Source organism: Gopherus flavomarginatus, chromosome 3, assembly GCF_025201925.1.
Source record: "Gopherus flavomarginatus isolate rGopFla2 chromosome 3, rGopFla2.mat.asm, whole genome shotgun sequence".
NCBI classification, from domain to species: domain Eukaryota; kingdom Metazoa; phylum Chordata; order Testudines; family Testudinidae; genus Gopherus; species Gopherus flavomarginatus.
The window spans coordinates 155,641,862-155,662,681 of record NC_066619.1 but is presented as its reverse complement, the minus strand read 5'-3'; the positions used below and the strand labels follow the sequence as shown (position 1 = coordinate 155,662,681).

The 20,820-nt window shown below is 38.2% G+C and overlaps 1 protein-coding gene across 3 annotated transcripts in view; it reads left to right on the top strand.

The window, feature by feature from the left end:
* The window catches only part of CNOT6L (CCR4-NOT transcription complex subunit 6 like), a 68,476-nt gene extending 50,363 nt beyond the window's left edge, over positions 1-18,113 (top strand). For all 3 annotated transcript variants that reach the window (XM_050945153.1, XM_050945151.1, XM_050945152.1), the window contains 6 exons: positions 1,856-2,013; positions 3,103-3,257; positions 4,484-4,635; positions 6,173-6,400; positions 7,250-7,452; positions 9,887-18,113. In XM_050945153.1, coding sequence (XP_050801110.1) covers positions 1,856-2,013; positions 3,103-3,257; positions 4,484-4,635; positions 6,173-6,400; positions 7,250-7,452; positions 9,887-10,099 — 1,109 coding nt within the window. In that variant the 3' untranslated portion in view covers positions 10,100-18,113. The remainder of the gene's footprint in view (positions 1-1,855; positions 2,014-3,102; positions 3,258-4,483; positions 4,636-6,172; positions 6,401-7,249; positions 7,453-9,886) is intronic.
* Positions 18,114-20,820: the final 2,707 nt, after the last annotated feature.

Sequence of the window (20,820 nt, the reverse complement as noted above, 5' to 3'; positions counted from 1 at the left end):
TGGGTCAGTCTTAAAAAAAACAGCATATTTTTAAACTTTCTACAATTTAGTCTATGGCAAAGATCTGTTTAGATTATTGCTAACTGACTGCAATAATCTCTAAATCATACAGAGAATTAAAGTTTAAGAAAAAAAAAGCCGTGAACTGTTATGGGGTCTTCCCTGTGCCCACAGTGGCCCCCTCTAGGTGTTTTGTGACACCAGTTGAGAAGAATAACACAGCCTTGCCTGTGCTTTTCACTTGTTGCAAAAGCTGTTACCTTCCCAAGGTCAGAGCTTAGTGTCTCCTAGGTGTACAGCCAGTGACTGCCCTGATAAGGCAGATACCAAATTGAGTTTGACTTAAACCAAGGAAACTTTCATGACCGTTTCACAGAAATAGTGAAAATCATCAAATAACTGCACACAAATACCACAGGCAACACCTCTAGACTGCTACTGAATGTAGTTCCAGAAGCTCTTGGATCTGTTTTTGTTTTCCTTTTCTTCTCTCTGCTCCCCTGGGTCTTCAGCTGCAATAGGACAAGCACAGGAATGCCTGGTACTGAAGTTAGTTTGGTGCCCTCTGCCGCTGCTTGTACTGAACTGCAAACATCCACTTCAAGAAAAAAAAATTAAAAATGGAACAGCTTTCCTTGGTCCCGTACAAGTTCCTCTCTCTCCTCCTTTTTTTTTCTTGTTAATAAAATTGCTTGTTTTAGAACAAGAATACTTTTTTCTGTTCAAACTGAAATGCATTACTTTAGTGATAACACAGTAGAGTCTTCAGAGAATAATGTGGCTTCAGAGGCACAGTATTGCACCAATGCCATTAGTGTAGCGAATAATTAAGGCTGCCAGTGATTCTGTGAAGGTTTCTTTTTTTTAATAACAGATTTATAGTTGTAAACTATGGATGGAACATTGTCAGTGTTTTCTCCAAAAAGGTTATTCATGACATTTCTGCTATATTTAGCCTTCTGCTGGACATGCATACATCAACTTACTGTGCTGTTTAATTTAAAAAAAAAAAAAAAAAAGGTTAATCTCCTGCCTCCTTAAAGTAGCTAAAGCAATAGATATTAGCTCTCGGCTCAATTAGCAATCGTTTCCGCTATATTCCTTGCTTTTCCCAAACAATAATCCTGTAAAGACCCTTGCCTCCTCCAGATTCTTGCTGAGTCACTAAAGTGAAAAACATACCCTAAAATAGGGACCTGATTGATGTATCGTTGCATTTACAACTCCCATTGATGTCAATGGGAGATGCATGTGTGCACCGACCACTGTTCTTTATTTCAACAATAGTTGTTTCCAGGTGTTAGTATGCCCAAAATGGATAGTAATGCAAACATAGGCCAAGCAACTAAGAACTCTGCAAACAGTTACCTTTTGCACAAACAAATGCATAATAATTTGCACATGCAAGTGAGAGGTGCTTTTCCCCAGAGTTTAGCCTTTTATGCCAGTTGTTGGCTCAAAGGACTCCAGTCAATTAAACTCTTGGGGAAAAAATCCAGTGCTCTTATTGACATATTGACTTACTGTCCAACACAGGGGAGGTAACATACAACAATAGGTATCTTAAGAAAAAATACTATGTTTTATCTATAAAAGCAGCAAAGAATCCTGTGGCACCTTATAGACAAACAGACGTTTTGGAGCATGAGCTTTCGTGGGTGAATACCCACTTCCTCAGATGCATGTGAGGAAGTGGGTATTCACCCACGAAAGCTCATGCTCCAAAACGTCTGTTAGTCTATAAGGTGCCACAGGATTCTTTGCTGCTTTTACAGATCCAGACTAACACGGCTACCCCTCTGATACTATGTTTTATCTATATTCATCAGTAATTCCCTCTTATGTTTCCTCCTAGCTTCATTCACAGTTATGTGTTACAATGTGTTATGTGATAAATATGCCACCCGGCAGCTATATGGCTACTGCCCATCCTGGGCATTAAATTGGGAGTATAGAAAAAAGGGAATCATGGAAGAAATCGTGAACTGGGATGCAGATATCATTAGTCTTCAGGTAACAGTAAGAAAACAATAATTTTTTGACTTTTATCTGAAAACAGAATACCACCTTTTGAGCCAATATTCTGTTCAAAGCATTTTTTCCTCACTGTTAGTGGTGAACCTCAAAGTGTTTGTTACAGAATGCATGCATAGTTGCTTTGTAATTTTAAAATGATAGAAAACTAGCTAAACTAATACATAACTTGCATTAGAATTTCTGCTTATTATCTATAAGCCTCCTAAATATTTTACTACTTGGGTTGTTATACATCAACAGGCTTTACTGAGTAAAGGAAGAAATTGTGTTTTAACCAAAAAACTGTTTCCTCCAATCCCCCGCTGTGACTCTTACCCAGCGTAGCGCTTGCGTATATGCTTAACTTCAAGCATGTGAACAGTCCAGTTGAAATCAAAGGGGACTACACTCACGCTTAAAAGTTAAGCTGTGATCCGGTGAATTGACACACATGTTGGTATCATGTTGGTAGGAGTTTATCCTAGGTGTTGAGTACAGTTAAGTGGTGCTGGCTTTAAAGATGATCTACTTTTTTGTTTTTAAACAAGATATAATGTATTATAAGAATAAAAACCATCACCCAAGAAGAAGAGAATAACTGCATGAATTAAAAAGCTGACATAAGCTGAGTAGCAGTGGTGTTTGGTGTCCAAGAAAATACGTTCTAGAATGGGGAGAACCCTTCAGTAAAAGAGAGCTCACCAAGCCAAACACTAATGGCTGCTGCATACTAAGAATTTTTAACCTAGGAAAGTATCCACTTTTTAGCTGTCAAAAACAACTGGTGTGGTTTCCTGTTGATGTTCAGGACAACTTCTCAAAATACGTCTGCCACTTTTCCTTCTTAAAACATCCTTTTAATTTTGATATGCAGGAATCCTAATCTGTTTCTCATACATCACATAACTAGTCTAAAATGTGATGTAATGTTCTGTGTAAGCAACATAAATGTGTGGTTTTGGCAACAAGTTATTTGACAACATATGCTTGTATTGGTTGGGTACATAGAGTGGTGGGAGGATTTACTTATTTAATTAACCTGTCACTGATTTTCTTCATTGTGATGTTAACTGTATTAAATTCCAGGAAGTGGAAACAGAGCAATACTTCACCCTCTTTCTGCCAGCATTAAAAGAGCGTGGGTATGATGGATTTTTTTCTCCAAAGTCACGTGCCAAAATCATGTCTGAGCAGGAGAGAAAGCATGTGGATGGCTGTGCAATATTCTTCAAAACTGAAAAGTAAGGGGCAGCTTCACAGATCTCTTCTCTTTTTATAAATGTAAAGAATCAAACCACAGCACTGGAAACACTTTTCCTGAAGTCTGAAAAAAATTAATGAAACTATCAGTTTGCTGCAAGGGTGGCAACCAAATTTGTATGCCGTAAAGCTAAAAATTGAAATTAATGTGAAGTACGTTTTTTTTCATTGTCAAACAACAGAGTTGTGCTTCTGTTAGTGGTGTACTTAAAATGGTATCTTTCCATTCACTTTGCAGATTATACACAAAATATTCCCCTGCAAGAAAGGGATATGAACTGAATTAATGGAATAGATTCACTCTACTGATACTAAGTTTCTAAAATCTACATACTATACAGGCAAAGACAGATTTTTACATCTAGAGGTTTCTTGCAGGCATAGGCCCACCGTCTGTATTTTGACTTTAAAGTGGGTATGCTTTTGTAATCTCTGTTTTGTGAAGAGAGCTATAGTTTTGTGCTGTAAATACCAGAAACTGTAGGTCGAGTGGGGAAAGCAGCGCTGTACGCAATCCTTTTTCTCCTTGTGCAAAATCTCATGAATCATTTGCCAATCTTGCATCAATGAAACTTTATTCTCTCTGATTTATAGTGTGCTGGTGGTTGTAACTTGCTGTAATTTAAGATTATGTGATGCTTCCATTGTAACTCCAGTTCATACCTTTTTAAAAAAAAGAAAAGAAAAGAAAATAGTCTGCCTTTTTGGGTTGAAATTTTCCTCGTTTGGGATGGTTCAGGTAGTTTTGGATAAGGGTTGTCTGTGAGGGATGGATGCACAGAGACACTAAGAACAAACTTCAGCGCATCTCTACCATAATACCTATAAGAAATCAGAGCCATCATATAATTGTCTATCTGACCCTACATGTAGTCAACTTTCCTAGCTATAATTTAACCAAAACAAACCTCTGAAAATAAATTGCATGTATTTTACCTCCTCCATCCTTCATTTTCCCCTGGCCTTTTTTAGGTTGTGTGCTTTTGGGGGCAAGAATAGTCTTTTAGAGTATCTGAGTGTGAGTGAGACAATATGCCCCTGATCTCATTTGGCACCTTTGGGAACTATACAGGGAATGAGAAATTGGATGTTTATGGTGAACTTTAAAATGGTTTTTAATGCAACTGCCTACTTATGGAGAATGCTGTCCATATTTTGCTGTGTGTTTTGTCTTTACTTTTTACATTCGTGGGTTTTTTTTTTCCAGATTTACATTGGTGCAGAAGCACACAGTGGAGTTTAACCAGGTGGCAATGGCTAACTCTGAAGGATCAGAAGCCATGTTAAACAGAGTGATGACAAAGGACAACATTGGAGTTGCTGTGGTGTTAGAGGTGCACAAAGAATTATTTGGAGCAGGTCAGTATAACCACTACTGCTATCGTGTGTATTGATAATAGGCAGTATTTGTTCAGATGTAATTTTTTTAATAAGTGAATTGCTCCTCTGTAGACTAGTCATGTAAGATATTACTGCATATAAGATTCTTGGCCAAATGTTTGCAATGGAGCACTGTTCGGTAGGCTACTTTGATGAAAGCTCTTATAAAGTGGGAAATTTCTTGGTCACTCTGACGTTAGATATGACACAAGGAGCATCAGGCATTTGGTATTCTACTCAAGACTCTCATTCTCCCCTACTTTGATTTTACTTTACTTTGCCCCAGGCAGGAGTGCTGACCCTCTCTCCCAATAGCTGTTAGTGCTGTTCAGCTTTTCATCCTGTTGTCTCTTTCCTTTTCATTTAATCCTTCACAGCATCTCTGTGGCAGTGCTGATGTTCCTAACTGGTTATCAAACAGTGTTTTAATAAAGGATGATTAATTAGTGATGTCTCACAAATGTCATTCAAAGAATCACAACTCTTTTTTGTCACCTTTCAATTTAGTGGCCTTTTTTTATAGCCCAGAAATTAGTAGGCAGTCTCTAATTGCAATGCAGGAAAAGTCTTTTAACTTCGTCTCCTATCTAGTCTGCTGTCTCAGTTCTTAGGGAAGTAAAAGCCCTACCTGTACTGTTTCAGCAATAGAACTCTTACTGCACAACCGTAACCAGGATCTTTGGCCTTTTCTTTGCGAACAAATTGCTATACCAATAGGTAAGAACCAGTCTGAAAAACTTCTGCGTTCCTATGTTAAAACACTGAATGGCGAGGAATTTTAGGTGGCTTTCTGTGCTTCAATTTTGTTCTATTAAGAGAACCCAAAATTCATGTGGTTCCCCTCTAATAGTTGGGGATTGATTAATTTTTCAGGGTAGCAATAGGTCTGACAATTTATCCCTTTGAGGGGGAATGTTCAGTTATGATGCTAGCAATAGGGATGAGTTGCCAAAGGTACACAATTCCCAAGCAGTGTATTCCATAGACAGTCTGTGCTCTCACAAGTGGTGGTATACAACACAACAATGGTTATTGCACTGCTAAATAGGTAAGTAATTTTGTCACTGCTGTTGTTTTGAGCTTTTATCTGCTGTTGTGAGTAATTCACATAGTTGTACCAGTGTTTGAAAGACAGGGCATGAATTGTAGTTGACACTTAATTTAGTATCCTTTTTTCAGTACCTTTAGAAGGAGTTGTTCTAATTCTCTCAAATTAAACAGTTAATAGTCCTTCCAGTCACCATTTGTCTCATATATTCAGAAGTTCGTATTATGAGACCTGTAACCAAATAAAGTTAATGTGAAACAAAATGTATTTTTAGTGTGGGATAAAGCTTTATTTAATTTGTTGCTAGACTTACCTTTTTTTCCAGTTGTGAAAGTAGGAGTATTTTTTTCTATTTATCTACATTTGTAGCTGATACAGGAGTGGCAGAAATTTTGCATTATCATTTGCAGCAAGGTGGAATTGAGTACATTCACCTAATTGACTTCTTAATAAAAACTTTTAATCCAGGTATGAAGCCACTTCATGCTGTGGACAAACAACTGCTTATTGTGGCAAATGCCCACATGCATTGGGACCCTGAATACTCAGATGTAAAACTCGTTCAGACTATGATGTTTGTCTCAGAACTGAAAAATGTCCTTGAGAAAGCCTCCATCAGGCCTGGCAGTCCAACAGCAGATCCTAATTCTATTCCTCTGGTGCTGTGTGCAGATCTTAACTCACTGCCCGATTCAGGTATTTAGAAATGGTTCATCACTTTTACTATTGTCTTTTTTCACTTTTGATTTTTATTAGAATGTTTGAGTCAGCCTTCCACCCGACATTTGTATGGTATGCCAGTATATCTATTACTATAATTATTGTGGAAAACTTTCTTCATAAAATCCAGTTGTGGTTCAAAATTTCCGAAAGAGTTAATATAACTCCTCTATTTGAGCAAATATCAAATACTTTTCAGTATGTTGTTAGCACTTTAAGTATTTGTCATGTGCAAGATTTGGTAAATATTGAGTATAATAAAAAAAGCATAAAAAGATCTAGGGTTGATATATTTTAACTCAAGTTTAATATAGTAGTAGTAGTTGTTATGTATCAGAAGTGTGGTATGCCTGTTTTGGACTAAGAGCTTGAGGAATGTTTAATATTTAGGAATTCGGAGTTCATGGTTTATTGCACTCTGGGTGAAAAGCTGACAAAATAAAATGAGGGCAGAAACTTGAGATGGATATACTGGAGTACTTCTGCTATTTAACTCTGTCATCGAGGAGAGAAATACCAGAAAATTTACTCTTAGTGCTGGCTGCTACCGTACGGTTAGTATTCTTATTGTGCTCAGGGTTTTGAAATGCTTATGCTGTCAAAGATGGCGGTGAGCCCTTTCATTATATAGATGCACTCAGGAAGTCAGACCTCACTAAAGGAGACTTAAAAAGGAAAAAACTGGCTGCTCTTCTCTATATGTCTGCGCCTATTTGGAGACCATGATCTTTCAACGTGGTTCTTAACCTAAGGTATTTAAATAGTGTGCATGTTGTATTCAGTAATTAAATAACTCCACTGATTGCATCTTTGTTTTGCAAACAGGTGTTGTGGAGTACTTAAGCAATGGCATAGTAGCTGACAACCATAAGGACTTCAAAGAACTGCGTTACAATGAGTGTCTCATGAACTTCAGTGGCAGTGGAAAAAACGCAGCTTCTGAAGGAAGAATCACGCATGGCTTCCAGCTCAAGAGCGCCTATGAAAACAACCTGATGCCTTACACCAATTACACCTTTGATTTCAAAGTAAGGGGTGATCTACTGAATTTCATTTCTCATGGACTGTGGGAACTACCATGCTGGATCAGACCCAAGGTCCATCTAGTCCTCTGTGCTGTCTGTGAGAGTGCCCAGCGTTAGATGCCTCAGAGGAAGGTGTAAGAGCCTTGTAGCAGGCAGATGTGGGATAATCTACCCCTCCAGCATTAGGTGTTATCCTAATCTCAAATACTTAAAGGTGGGCTTAATCCCTGAAGCATGAGTCTAAAAACCCCTTCCAGAATTTTTTTTTAGCATTGACTGTTATAACTCTGGATGTTCTTGTTATCCATGTAAATGTCCAATCTCTTCCTGAATCAAGCCAAGTTACTGACCTCAGTGATATTCTGTGGGCAGTTCGTTTCAGAGTCTAATTACATGTTGTGTGAAAAAGTACTTTATTTTACAGGCTTTGAGTTTACCACCTTTTAATTTAATTGAAAGTTTGCTTGTTCTGGTGTTATGAGACACAGTTTCCACCAGCATCTCTTATTCTGACAGCTCAATCTCTGCTAGTACCTCATTTTTATGACCAACAAAGAGCGGGTTTGGAACAGGTATCTTACCAACATCTTTGGTAGTGAACACTGATACAAATAAATCATTTTAGCTTCTCACTGATTTCCTTATCTTAATTACACTCTATAATCTGGTGATCCAGCAACCTTTGTTTGTTTGTTGCACAGGCTTCCTGCTCTTGATATTTTTACAGAATTTCTTGTTGTTATACCTTTTTAACTATTTGTTCTTTGAATTCCATCTAATCCCTCTAAATTTCCTTCTTGCCTATTGCCTACTGTAGTTATGTATCAGAGGGGTAGCCGTGTTATTCTGGATCTGTAAAAGCAGCAAAGAGTCCTGTGGCACCTTATAGACTAACAGACGTTTTGGAGCATGAGCTTTCATGAGTGAATGCATGCATCTGAGGAAGTGGGTATTCACCCACGAAAGCTCATGCTCCAAAACGTCTGTTAGTCTATAGGTGCCACAGGACTCTTTGCTGCTTTTACTGTAGTTATGCTTCTTATAATCCTTTACTAGGTGTAGGTTTCCAAATTTCATGACATCTATCTGTCTTGAATAATCTCTTGGACCTTGCTATCGAGCCATACTGGCTTACCGCTCATCTTTCTGCTTCTCTTCTTGTTCAGCACTGCCTTTTGAGACTGTTCTCTCCTTATGTAACATCCAAAACAAGAATCTAAGGAATTTGTTTTCTTTACTTTTGATTTTGCAGCCTTTTTGACTAGTCCCTTCATTTTATTGCCTTCTCTCTTTTCTGAAGTTTAGTGTCACTGTGTTTGTTTGCATTTTGGTACCATCCTTCCCCTTAGATTGTTGAATTTAATTATATTATGGTCACTGTTCTTTGGAGGCTTAGCTATTATTACTTGAATCGACTTTTTGTGAGATGTTCAGGTATGTTGCTTAAGAAACAGTGCAATTGATAGAGGGACAGTGCATTTCTAGAAGATTGAAAAAATTGCTTCTGAATGTGCATAGTTGGCATCTAAGGGCTTGTCTACATTTCCCGCTGGATTGACAGGCAGCGATCGGTTCAGCGGGGGTCGATTTATCACGTCAAGACTAGCGCTCTCCCATCAACTCTGGTACTCCACCAGGGCGAGAGGCACAGGCAGAGTCGACGGGAGAGCGTCAGCCGTCGACTTACTGCAGTGAAGACACTGTGGTAAGTAGATCTAAGTATGCTGACTTCAGCTACCTGAACAACATAGCTGAAGTTGCGTAACTTAGATCTTCCCCTCCCCAGTGTAGACCAGACCTAAGACTTTGACTGTAACTTAAGCTCCATGTCTTTGTGATGAGGAAGAGGAAATACTTCCTCTACCCAGCCTCACAGGTGCAAGGGTTAAGGTGGTTCCCCAAAAAACTGTCGTATCGGGGACAGGAAAAACTGTTCTTCAGGATGTCTAGTCAGTGTTTGCTCCATTTTGCAATAGTCTGGAAATTCTGAGCTCATGTAAAAAAACTTCAGATTGAGTTACTTCATCTTATCAATAGCTTTGCAAAGTTAGTCATCAAAATGTAGCCAAGTGTGCTTCCGCCCTGTTAATACTGCCTTAAGAAAATTATCTCCAGCAAAACAGTAGCAACCATTAAAAGGGAAATTTGTCCATTCACGTCCAGTGAGGAACTATTTAAATACTAAAATTATGCACAGATAATATATTTTAAAGTAAATTAAATGTAAAATATGTTCATCGACCGGTAATGCACAATTAAAATAAAGTAAAGATATTTAGAAAGACAGCACTAATTTGGCCACATTGCACATCCTGTGAATTGTAAAAACATGCTTTTAACATCAGGGACTGGGAGCTAGCAAGTGGACATTAGGAAAATGTTAAACTATAACTTGTGAGTGTCCTTGATTTAACAGAATGTTTCTGTCTCCCTATAGGGTGTGATTGACTACATTTTCTATTCCAACACTCATATGAACGTGCTTGGTGTCCTGGGGCCTTTAGATCCTCAGTGGCTGGTTGAGAACAACATCACTGGGTGTCCACACCCTCACATCCCTTCAGACCACTTCTCACTGTTAACACAGCTCGAACTCCATCCTCCGCTCCTGCCTCTTGTCAACGGTGTACACCTACCTAACAGGAGGTAGTGGAGCCCTGCCCCTTTGAGGGCTGGGACCTGTTGTTATGGACCTGTACAGTTGTAAATCAAAGTATGTAGGAGTGAAGTATGGCCAACCTTAAGCTGCTTCTTCAAGCTCCTTTCATTGTGTGTTTTGATATGAGATTTTGCACATTTTGGTGCATGTTGGTATCATTTGGCACTAGGGCTGGAACCAAAGTATTATTCCCTTTCCAGGATTTTAATTTAATTTTTAAACTGGTAAACTTGTTGTTTCATTGGGAAGCTGTGTTTATAAAATGGGCAAATCAGATTCACAGCTTGCATCGTAATCTATTTAAAATTAATGCTTTCTTCCAAATCACAGCACAACAAACCCTCTTTTTTTTTTTAAAAAAAAACAAAAATAAACTGATAAATACAACACTTCAATCTGTTTCAGTTGTAAGGGAGAATAATTAGAAATACTATTTTACTGAACTCAAAATGGAGATCTGGGTTCTGCATCCAAAATTAATTTTGCACATTAGCAAAGCACTTAATATTAAACTGTAAATTATTAACAGTATAGCCCTCCCCCCACATCTAGCTAATACTGGAAAACCAAAAATGGTTGCATATACATATTGAAGGGCTAAATCATCTCCTGGTGCAACTCTATTGACTACAATGGAATTGTGCCATCAGAGAATTTGGACCTGAGCATTTAATGCCACATAGAACTCTTGGTTGGCAGACTTGGTGGTAACTTTCTTGGAGCTCTTTTTTTGGTTTAGAAATTCAGGAATTCAAATGGATGGCCTGTTTTGAGAGAAATGTAACAGAGAAATCTCCCTACTTTGACAAACCATGATGGGAAACTTCTGCAACGTAGGTTGGGAACAGGATTTAGAAGCATAAAATTAAGAAATTGCACTCAAAAAATCAGCTGCAAGTTTTCTTATTGATGAGTTCTAGGAGAGCAAATACGTTCCAACTCAATCTATAGGTTCCTGTTTCTAATGTTAAATTACAAAAATGATAAACTTTGGATTGGAGGTACTGGTTAAGCTAAGGTACAGGAAAAAAAACCCTCTGGAAATGATCTTACTTCTATCTCCAAAGTGAAGGTTAAATAGCTGTCTAGGTGCTTTTTTGTGTGTGGGGGGAGAGTGGTAGCCATAATCATTCCTTGGATTGTTTTTCCTGACCCTAGTTGCCAAATAACCATCGTATGCTTTTAATACTTTGTGTTTGTTTTCCATCAAGGTTGAATTAAAAAGCTGCTGGTTCATTCCCAACTGTTAACACTCATTAGCTGTGTTGCAAATCTTCCTTTTTACGCTCCAGGGGGCCAGTTCCAAATGTTCTGCCTCAAGAGGCAGTAAACATAATGCAATTTTCTGAAAGACATTGGTTGGCGGCTTAATGTTTAAAAAAAATATATATGGCACCGTAACAGGAAAAGGTGGTGTCTGTGTTTTTAAGTTTTTCTTTATTCTGCTTTTTTGCTGCTATAAGATTTTCTTGAATTTATATTTTAAACTTTTCATGCACTTTACTGTTTCTAGTCTCAAAATGTGATATTTTTAATAAAAAAGAATTTTTCCATTTATGTGAATGAAATTTTTAAACAGATAAATAGCCTATATTTATGTCTCATTCATAGATTTCAAAAGGATCACATTTAAATTGGTAAATTAGTTTTAAATACTAAGGAGCAATCTTCTGCCTTGCAAAACTAATACTTTAGCTTGTTCCACCATTCTTTAATTATATATTTCCTTCGTCGTTGTTTTCTTAGAAAATCAGGCTCTAGTAGAGAATGTTCCCTGTATTTGTTTAGGGGGTGGGATGGGATGCAACAGTTGGTTCAATGAAACCACAACTCCCTTTCAAAAGTGCCTTGGAATGGAGGCATCACCCGTCATCCAATATAAAATTGGAAGTTATTGTAGTTGAGTGAAATTTAATATAAATAAAAAATTTTGTGCAGCACAAGAAAACCCAACCAACCAATTAAAAAAAAATTAAAAAAAAAAACAAAACCTTTTAAAGATTTTCCTCTAGGTGCAGGTATCTCTTTATATATACCTCAAGTGTTCAAGACCTAGGCATGCAGATAAATTGAAAAAATAAGTAGCATATAGTACTGGAAAGTAGAATAGCATGAAAAACTTAATTTTGTGGACATTACCTTTTGTAATCAGCTACTGTATTCTTTTTTTGTTTTTCTTTTGGAGGGGTGGGTTCTCTGCTCTGGAGATATGCACTAACAAACCATTTTCCTCCTTTCATACACGCATGTTAACTAGCAATGTGAGCAATATTTCCTACCATACTTCACTCCCAATATTTTTGAGATGTTTGTATAAAATGGAATTTAAAGTTCACCTATGATTGTATATGAACTGCAGAGGAGCCTGTTTATAAATAAATTGAAAAAAAAACCCACAATCTTTTGTAGTGTTGGGGGAAAATAAAAAAAATTGGGCAACAGAAACAGCTTAAGTTTTATTTTCTTCTGATTCATAATTAATTTAAGGCACTCTGTTGCAGGAAGGTGTTTAATTGGGTTTTCTCTGCTTCAAAATGCATTCTTCAAAATGTCTGTTATCTTGTTACTTTAAAAAAAATGTAATTGACATTGCACAAAAGCTTTTATGTTGAAATGGATATTGTTTGTTATAGTTGGCCCACACAGCTGAGCATGTTAATCCAAATTTCATGTGTGGTTCTCTCCTGCCCCCCTTCCCTCCCCGCGCTGTATTGCCCCCTTTTTTTTTTTTTTAACAGAAGGGGCAGTATCTGTGTTGAGCTTCCATTTCCGGTGATCAGAAATGCTGCTGTCCTTCGTGTTTTTGTTTAAAATACAGAAAATCTGGAACTCTGTCAATAATAAACTTAAGATGAATAATACCTTTAGATAAAAAAACATGCATGCCCATTATCCAGAAGTCAACATAAATTACCATATGTGTCTAAAGTGGAAACTCATGGCTTTAAGTAGAAAAACCTACACATTCGAAGTTGAGCTTTTCTTGCAGCTGTGATTCTTCTGATTGCGAAAACTGAAAACTCGGTACCCTATAAAGGGGGTGGGTGTGTGTGTGTGTGTGTGTGTTTTGGGAGGGGGAGCAGGCAGGGAAGAGGAATCTAGGAAAGTGGTATCACTAATTTCACAATAGATAAATGTACAACAAAATACACAAAATTATTCTCTCTTCATCACTGATGCTTGTCTCATAGCTTTAAACACTGGGAACACTGCAGCATCCTCAGGACTGGTCACAGGAAAAAAAGTTCAAATTCACATACTGCTCCTTGCTTAGTTGGTTTTGTTCTAAAAATATTGTGCCTGGTGTCAACTTCTAAGCAACAGCACTGCCTAAAGGAAGCAGAGAAAAAAATCGAACACCGTTCTACAGGCAACTTTTTAAAATTCGATATGGTAAATCTGTTAGATATGAGGTTTTGTGTGTGTATATAAAAACATTTTGTACAATGTAGCTGAATATTTTTGTTTCATTATTTTGATGTAAGGAGTGTGAACGTTTTGTGTACCACACTTTGAAGTCAGGTATGGCACAATGGGTTTTGAGACCAGCTTTTCTTCCCATTTGCCTTGTTCAAAGCTTTTCTTTCTTTCTTTCTTTCTGTTTCTAGCATTCATCAAGAAAATACTTCATTTTACCAATAAGCTTACTGTGTGTTTGAAGCCACTCTTGTTTCTAGTCGGCAGAAATACAAAACCTTTTTTCTTATTGGTTCCAACGACTGCTTGTTATTCTATGTTTATAAACCGTAGCCAAAATCTTCGGTCCCTTAAAATCTTCAAAAGCACCTACCCCAGGGTTGGCCTAATTCTGTTCCCAGGGTTTCACCATTGACTTCAGTGGGGACAGAGTCAGGCCAATGCTGAGAAAGTCTGGAAAATCTCCCATCCTGGGTGATTTTGAGTTAAGCTTCCTCTCTCCAGGGACATGGCGCGATGCCGGAATTACTGTGGCCTGTTTTTCCAAGGTGCTGAGCACCTGCAGCTCCCATTTACTTCACAATTTCTGAAAATTCAGGCCAGTTACATTTTGGTGTCCGAACATGATTTTAGGAGCTTAACTTTCAGCACGTTGTTCTGAAGTCTTTGACCTAAATCACAAGGGAGTAAATAAAAAGATATTAAAGGCTCATATCACTTGATTCCACGGGGACTAAGTTTGGTGAGGAGATCACAGGCATGAAGTATAAAGAGGAGACAAGCTATAAAAGATGGTTTTAATTCAAGATTATTCTGTTTTGTCACACCTGATATATGAGGGAAATATGGTGGGTAACTTTGAGCATTTACATCCGTTCAGATTTCTAAATCGCTAGTGCATTATTAATACTCTTTCCATAATCTATTAAATTGAGAAGAGGAAGGTGTGGGCAGTTAATATCAAAATCAGATTTAAACCCAGCAACTGAAGTGACTATATTTTTATTATAATTCTTGGCTTTCGGCATCAAAACTTGGTTTGGCAAGATACTTGGCATACAAGATTTAGGAATGGAAGGAGTTTTTTAATACTAATTATCAAAACAATACTAATTAGATTGCTATTTAAATATCACAAAGGGTTAGTTGGATATAGCCTCGAATTCATATAAATTTGAAAAGGAAGTTGTAGTAGTCATTAATCTTCAAATAAATGTTTTTTTAATGGCTTGAGTATTCTACATATTTACATGGTTAATCTAGTATCAGTTATTCTGTACTGCCATGTAGATATTCTTCTTTATTTACAAAAATCTAACTTCACAAAAACAAGGAAATGTTACATTTTAAGATTACATTCTGGAATGACACATCATCTTCTATATTGGGAGATGACAGGTTGAAACATACATACTTGGAGCATGTCTCACTGTTAGGAGATGTCTAAGCATGACGAAGTGAGGGAAGTGATGTGTCCTGCTTGTGTTAAAAGTTTAAATCGCCTTACTCTTGTGAGTTTCAGTGCTCTCTCTCTATTATTTTTGTCATTTGATCCTCTGAAGTTTTAATACAATAGAAAACTCTCCTAGAATTGTGTGAATGACTCAATAGACTGTAGAGTATTGTGTACATATATACTTAGGAACCTGAGTGGTCCATCAAGTACTTGATTTGTTTTATCAGTCTGCAGTAGGAAGCCATTAAGGTAAAATAAATCCTTTTAAAAACATGGAGCCGGACAGCATCATTTGAGAGATTGGTAATGGGATAGCGAGCTATTTACCTGGATTACCATTTCAGATGTGATTGCTTTTACACAATATTCATAAAATGAGTTGCCTGCTAGGAGGAGAAGTGACACCACGGGAGAAGTGCTGGCCCCACTGAATTCAATGGGAGTTTTGACATTGACTTCAGTAGGGGAAGGATTTCACTGCAGTTGTCCAGGTTATATAAGCACCACACTTGCTAAAAATTTAACATCTGGATTGATAGTCTGAAATATCAGTGGCTGAATACATGCAGCAATTGGATTACTTCCTCTTTCCTGTAGAGGTGGTCTGTCCAGAACACCATTGAGATGTATTGGCAGAGCAACACAGGGAAGCTTTACTCATCTCTACTTGTATAGATGTTGAACAGATGACTCAATTTGTTAGTACCTGAGAGAGAGGACGTTAAAAGGATGATTAAAAATAGCTGAATAAGTTAGCTGGACATTGGCAACAGTGAAAAGTTCACTGTTAAGGTCTGAGCCTGCTAAATTCATAATGTGAAAGTCATTCCATGTTAGATTGGTAAATATTTTGCAAGAATACAGTAATAAAAAAAAATCGGTAAAAAGTTTTCTATATAACAGCTTTAAAAAACCCAAACATTTCTGAAGTCTTTATGCCAAGTGTCAAAATTGAAATAACTTGCATAAGTTTATGAACACTTTAAAATGCGTTTTACATATATACCCCAAAGCACTGTTATAACTGATTGGCGGGGATATTAAAATGCTGAACTCTAAACTGGTGCATCTTTATCCTGTGTAGTAGTGAGGACAGTTTGTACTGATATTTACCAGACTTTATTTAATTTCAAAATCACTGGGAGAAAAAATGATCAAGTTTTGTCTTTGAAAGTGATTAGAAAAGTGACTAACATCTTAGCAAATCTTAAAACATGGCATACAAAGTAAACTTGGCTGGATTGGGTTGGCTGGAAGATAGAATACTTCAGGGACAGCTGTTGTTGTAGATTCTAAAATAAGTATGAAGTTGAGGAAATGTATTTTACTATAATGTATTTGAACAATTTTGATGGCAAAGCACGCCAAGTGATATGACTCTTTTCAGCATACTACAGCGTGTTTAGCTTGCAAAGTCCTTCACTGTTTTAGTAATGAAAGGTGGAGTGATTCTGATATTACTTGGCCTCATCCTTTTGTTAAACTGTTTCCAAGAGTAAGAGATTCACCAAGTTCTTCTTTGTCTCTGTATTTCTTTTTGTTTTAAAGCAAAGAATCATGGTGACTCTCTTTACAAGTGACATTGTTGATATTATTTTGGCTTTGTTTTCCATTTTTAATTATTGTGTAGTATGGTTTTTCCAAGCAATTAAAGTGTTGTGTGCACCATGTTATCAAAATTTGCCTGTAAGTCACTAAACTCATAAGTTTGACTGGATCAGTGGTGATACAAGCTCAGGCTTTGTTTGTTTTGTTTTTGAAAACTAGACAATGGGAGTATAATGCTCCTAGGTACATGAACTGTGTCTGGGTAATCTGAAACTGCGCTATAATTTTTCTGTACAAATCTGTTAAAATACAGTTTTCCCATTTTATAAAAATTCGAACTGAGCAAACTTTTCCTGAATCCTGACTCAGCTCTGCATTTGAACAGCCTCATTATTGCACAAAGGAAACATGAATTAAGTGCCAATCCTGCTCCTGTTGAGGTCTTATTTGAGTTTTGCCTTGACTGCAATGGGAACCAGGTCAGGCTCATAGTCTGCATTGAATGCAAATTTCTTAAATACCAGCTTTTAGGAGTACTGGGGAGGGGTGGAGAGGGGTGCACTTTTGAGATTCCGTATAGTTGTCCTAATGCAACACATTCTTGGATTTTGGAAAAGTTTTCAGAAATGCACCACTGGATTCTGGTTTTTCTCCTTTCTGGTAATACACAGAGTCATAAGTTAAATGGGCCTCTTGCCTCAAATATAACCTGCTTAACCATATAATCTTAAATAAGTGCCAACTGAGGGAATCTGTAGGGGGATTTGCTTTACTGTGAATCCTGCCAATTACATTTCCATAAGAAAAATATTCTCTAATCTTTAAATTTTGTTTCATACACAGTTCAGGTGTCTCATTGAAACTACATGGGAGTGTATAAATATCTTCATCTAATGGTTGAAAAGCAAAGCAGTTGATTTTTAGACCTGTGCAAAAAAGCTTATTCAACTTTTCCCACAAAATAATTGTAAAACTCTTGACCTTTCTCCAAAACAATGTTATTTCTTTCCAAATTGAAGTAATTTTTAAAAATGCAAATGATTTTTTATTTTAAAAAGTTTTTCTTTAAAAGAAACAAAGTGCCATGCAACTGTAGCTTCAACTGACTTCCCTGAACCAGTCCATTGAATTCCACGTCATTCATAATTCTAACTTTTATTGTGAGACTGTCGGACAGAAATCACCTGCTCTTCGTTTTGTTTATTAGTTTACCAGTCAGTGAGGTGGGAACTCTTTATTACACAGCTCAGTGGAAGTATTTTGCGCAATATATACTGTACAACATGTATGTGCAAGAGAGAGGTTTTACTTTTACAAAAAAGATATGAACAATACAAAATGAAGACAGTAACTATACTTGCCTTTTTAATCTGTTTTATGGCAGCTCAGAAGGGAGGTGCTGAAAACCTTGAACTATTGTTGTCAAATCAGATGACAAAATACCGTTTTTTTTCCTTCCATTACAGAAATTGGGTACTGATCACACATGATGTGTATAGGGCTAAATATCTGCTTGTTTCTTTCTTTGCACCTGTGTACTTTTATTTCCCTCTGTAGGCAATAAATGGCTATTTTGCAACTGCATTTTCTTTCCTGTTTTTGTTTCTACTCTTGAGAATTGTTGTATGTATCACAAAAGGAGTTGGGAGGCGAGGAGCTGGATGTTGGCACATGGCCCTTACTGTTGCTACTTTCTGCTCTGCATCAAATTGTACATCTAGGTGTTTACAATTCAGTGGCTGCTTCTGGCCACACTGTGGGTGGGTAGGAGAGATTGCCTGGTAATGGAGTCTGATCCAAAACCTGTTGAAGTCCATGAGAGTTTCTCCATTTAATTCTGTGGGTTTTGGACTGCTGTATGCTTTATGAAAGATGAGAGGTGTAATTATGTGAATGTCTAGTATCTAATAATCAGGTTTTAATACAAAAGCCACATCCGATTCTTGCATGTGTAAAGGTTAACCCTTAAAGGTGCTGCAAGTTCTTAAGTATCTGTGGGTGTGAATGATTAGCCCTGGAATTGGGATTTACTAGATAATTCTATTGAAACACAAAGGATGAGCATCCGGCTCGGTCCCTTTGTAGCTGGTTTGGCTGTGTGGTGCTGACAGGGTAAAATACTAAACTAACACACACATGAGTGTTACAAAGTGACACAAGCAGATATTACTGTGATGCACACGTGCAGTAGATCTGCAAAGGGGCCATTTTTTAAAGTGTGCTACCACACTTGGCAGGCCACAGCGGCTCACTACCAAGTGCAAGTCTTCAGTTCATCTTCCTTCTGTCAAGAAATCCTGTTTCTTGGTGCTAAAAGGTGAAGTGTGTCCCTCTACTTTCCACTGTGAAGAGTACCAATCTAGTACACTGCTTCTGTCCAGCATATGTACATCAGAAGCTAGGAGTCGGAAGTATCTCTTGTTACTTTTCTGTAAAGTGGCAGCTCCAGGCACCAGCGCTCCAAGCACGTGCCTGGGGCGGCAAGCCACGGGGGGCAGCCTGCCGGTCGCTGTGAGGGCAGCAGGCAGTCCGCCTTCAGTGGCGTGCCTGCGGGAGGTCCACCAGTCCCACGGATTCGGCGGCAATTCGGCAGCGGGTATGCCAAAGCTGCGAGACTGGCGGACCTCCTGCAGGCACACCACTGAAGACTGATCTCAGTATGGGCCTCGAGGATCTACTGCCTGCCGTGCTTGAGGCAACAAAAAAGCTAGAGCCCCCCATCCTGGTTCAGTAGTGCCTGTTCACTGTGCTAGAGGGAGGAGTGGCTTATTGTCATCAACAGTGATGCCACTGTGCAAGCAGTGGCAACGTTTTTTAAGTTCACTGATATAGGTTCAGTGCTTTTGGAAGTTTACAGAGTCTAGAAGCAGTAGCACCCGCCAGCATAAGCGTTTTGACTATTTGTACTATTACAGTAGATCCTCAAGGTCCATACTGAGATCAGCGGTACATGCATTGTGATGCGTGCACATGGAGATGGACCGTTTCTTCTGCTTAGACTACAAGCTGTGGAGGGCAGTGTGGTCCTCATTTAAACTACAGAGTGAACCGAGTCGCAGGGAATAAGTGACTTTTCCCAGATGTCACAGGGAGCCTGGAGTCCCAGTCCAGTGCTTGAACTTTCTGGCCTTGGCCTGTAACTAGATAGCAGACTTTTTATAAATATGTTATTCTGATTGCTGCTGGGCTTTTCCTGCTTTGTTTTTGACCCAGCAGTCACCTCGTGATATCCTGCCTGTTCGAGAGATTAGCTATTAATGTGGTGGCTAAGGAGTACCAGGAGAGCAAAGTGTAGTACACCGCTACCTCGATATAACACTGTCCTCGGAAGCCAAAAAATCTTATCGCGTTATATTGAACTTGCTTTGATCCACCGGAGTGTGCAGCCCCCCCAGAGCACTGCTTTACTGTGTTATATCCAAATTCGTGTTATATCGGGTGGTGTTATATCGAGGTAGCGGTGTATTTAAAGTCCAATGTCAATGCAACTTTTAACATGATGACTCTTTTCTTTTTCTTTCTTTTAAGGTCTGACGTCTTACAACCTACCAGGACCAGAGTCCCAACTTACCAGTGATATCAAACATTTATTTCCCAACCAGATGGCTCATGTGGTATCAGACCTTGTGTTATGCTTATAAGAAGCACACGGGATCTTTTTCAGGGGAAAAGGCAATACGCCGCATTTATTGGAAATACAACAATTAGCATATGCACTCAATCAGACCCACTACACTATTCCACCAGTCGATGTTATAGTTACCAGGCTAGAGTCCGGATCAACCTAGTGGCCAGCTAGGTTGATCATGGGTAGGTAGGAGCCGGGTTCTGTTGGTCCCGACGCGATGCTCCAGGGAAGTCTTGGCAGGACGAACCCAAAGTTTCATGGCAAGGCACCCTGTTTATATAGTGATTTTTCCTTCTTTAGGGCCAATGAGTTTTGCACTGTCCTGCTGTAATCAATTATTGTTTGATGAGTGCTTATTTTTTTTAATTGTCCTTTTCATCCTTTATCTTGTTCTTTCATCACATCTCTCAAGGAGTTACCCATGGCTGGTTTTGATCACAGCTATCTCCTCACCGCTGATAGGTGCCTGTCTCATCTTTAGAGTTGTCAATCTGCCCTCCTCTGACATTTCAATAGGGGTGTGTTGTAATCTTGGGGCGCCCTTGCGTCTGTCCTCAGTTCCTCCTTAGAACATCTGGTTTGGTGGTGACCTGCACACATTCATCATTCACACACAAAACAGAATTGATTTACACAGAATATTTTGAACAGGAACATCAATTT